Source organism: Penaeus japonicus, unplaced genomic scaffold (assembly GCF_977035675.1).
Source record: "Penaeus japonicus unplaced genomic scaffold, GWHDUDI00000001_assembly GWHDUDI00000034, whole genome shotgun sequence".
NCBI classification, from domain to species: Eukaryota; Metazoa; Arthropoda; class Malacostraca; order Decapoda; family Penaeidae; genus Penaeus; species Penaeus japonicus.
In genome coordinates, this window is record NW_028234436.1 from 10,321,777 (window position 1) to 10,324,276 (window position 2,500).

Below are 2,500 nucleotides of genomic sequence, written 5' to 3' on the forward strand. Positions count from 1 at the left end.
GAGAGAGAGATGGAATAGAAATTAAAATAATGAGAGAAAGAATGAGGGGAGTGAAGGGGGAAACAGATATTTTGAAAAGAGAGGGTGGTGGATTGATTAGACAGAAGGTGAAAGGGAAGGAGGAGAGAGGGGAGAATGAGGGAGGGAGGAAGGGAGAAGGAGGAGGGAAGGAGGGGAGAGGAGGGAGGGATGTGAGAAGGAGGAGAGATAGAGGAAGGGTAGGAAAGAATGAGGTTGAGGGAGGAAGAGAGGAGAGAATGAAGGGAAGGGAGAGAGAGAGCAGGGAGAATGAGGATTGAGGGAGGAAGGGACGGAGAGAAGGAGGAGGGAGGAGAAAGAGAGGGGGAGGGAGAGAAGAAGCCCCCGACAATTACACGCAGATATAAGACGCCATCTTTCTTCTTCTTCTTCCTCCTCCTCCTTTTTTGCTGTTCTCGCTCACATTCAATTCCTTTCCCCTTCCCTCTCCCCCCTCCCCTCCTCCTTCGTCTCTTCTTTCCCCCTCCCTTATTCTCTCCTTTCCTTCCTCCTTGAGACCCTACTCTTTCCTCCCTCCCCCCCCTTCTCCCTTCCTTCCCTCTCTCTTCTTTCTTTCTCCCTACCATCCTCCTTCCCTTCCTTTCTCCCTCCCTTCCTACTTACTCTCTTCCTCTCTCCCGTCCATCCTCCTATCCTTTCCTTCTTAAACCTTGCCCTTTCATCCTATCCTTATTTCCCCCTGCCTCTTCATCTCAATCTTCCTTCTTCAGGTTTTACCCATCCATTTTCCCCTCCCCCCTCTCTCCCTTCCTCTCCTCTCCGTCCCTCCTTCCTCCTTCCTCTTCACATCTTATCACTTCCTCCCTACCTCCCTCATCTTCCCTCCCTCTCTCTCCACTTCCCACACTCCCTCTCCCTCCCTCATAACCTCACCTATCATTCCCTCTCTCCCTCCCACTCCCCTTCCATCTCCTTTCATCCCTCCTCCCTCCCTCTCCCCTTCCACCTCCTTTCATCCCTCCCCCCTCCCTTTCTTTCTCCCTTTTCCTCCTCCTCTCCTCCCTCTCTCCCACCCTACCCATTTCCCTCCCATCCTACCCCTCTCACCCATCCTACCCCCTCACCCACCCCACCCCACCCCTCCCTCCCTCCTAACCTCACCTAAAACTCCTTCGGGATCGAAAGCCCCCGCGGAGTAGACTCCCTTCGCCGTCGGGTTCTGGTAGATATGAGACGCCGACAGGAGCCACCGGTCCACCTCGCCCGCTGCGCCACCTATGCAGTGAGGACTCGGCTCCTCATCTTGCAACAGAGCCACGCCCCCTGGTCCGATGTAGCCTCTGCAGGATGATGGGATAGGGTAGATTATGTTATTTAATGCACTGTTGTATATTTTATTCTATTACGTAATGTAGTCTTAGATATTCTGTTGTATTTATCATATACGAGATATATTTTATATATATACATTGTTAAGTCTTATGTTCTAAAAGGAAATATGTAAATACATACGTCGTTATATCTATTGTTTATCATTATATCAAATGGTTATGGTCGTTAGATGTAGCATTAGGGAAAACAAATAAAAAATTGCAAACGGTTTCGGAATTCAACCTAAAACTTGACTAGAGGGACAACCAACTTATTTTATCCTTTATCGTCATCAGTCACTACTCAAATCGTATCATTACTGATCATTCACTTACATTTGATTTGATATCGCAAGAAAAAGTTTTTAAAAGTTATATATTTCAAAAGTCACTCCAAAACACGACATCGAGGGTAACGAGCTCAGCTTATCATTCATTATCTTCTATTACTCACTACTCAAAACTCTCATCTTTCTCTCATTATTCCTCCTTCATTTGCATAATTCGATAATATTTTACGTAAGAAAAAGAAAAAGGCGCTAAACACGAATTCAGGGATAACAAACTCATTTTATCATACATCTAGCAGTCACTACTCAAATCATCTTTCATTAGTCTTCATTCATTTACATAATCTGATAATATTTTACATAAGAAAAATAAAATAAAGAAGTAAACTGTTTCGGAATTGAACCCAAAACACGACTTGAGGGGTAACGAGCTCATTAATATTAATAGGACAGAGGGTGAAGAAGTTAAAGTGCAAAGTGCAATATGGAAAGGGTGGAGAATTATTAATTATGTTGCTGTTTGTTGCTCACCGTTGTTTACGGTTTGTTGTCTGTTTGTTGTTTCTTCGTTGGTTGCGTTTTATTATTTATGTTTTGTTTATGTTTTGTTTATTATTTGCCCTTTTGTGTTTTGTTTGTCGTTTGTTTTCCAGTTTTATTGTTTTTGCTGTTTATTATGTTCTATGTTGTTTATACTTGGTTGTTTGTTGTTCAAGTGTTCTTTGTTTGTTTTTTTGGTTGATTATTTTCTTTGTTGTTGAAGATATTTCTTAACAAGAACTTAACGAACTCGAAACACAAATTGATCAACCAAACAAAAATATATATTTCTAGAAAAATACACATCAAACACACACACAC

General features: G+C 43.0%; 1 protein-coding gene across 1 annotated transcript in view; it reads right to left on the reverse strand.

Annotated features, from left to right (window-relative positions):
• LOC122263826 (Heparan-alpha-glucosaminide N-acetyltransferase) overlaps positions 1–2,500 on the reverse strand; it is a 31,302-nt gene that overhangs the window by 5,593 nt on the left and 23,209 nt on the right. Inside the window, exon 11 of the mRNA XM_086531002.1 lies at positions 1,141–1,319. Within this exon, the coding sequence (XP_086387128.1) occupies positions 1,141–1,319 (179 nt within the window). The remainder of the gene's footprint in view (positions 1–1,140; positions 1,320–2,500) is intronic.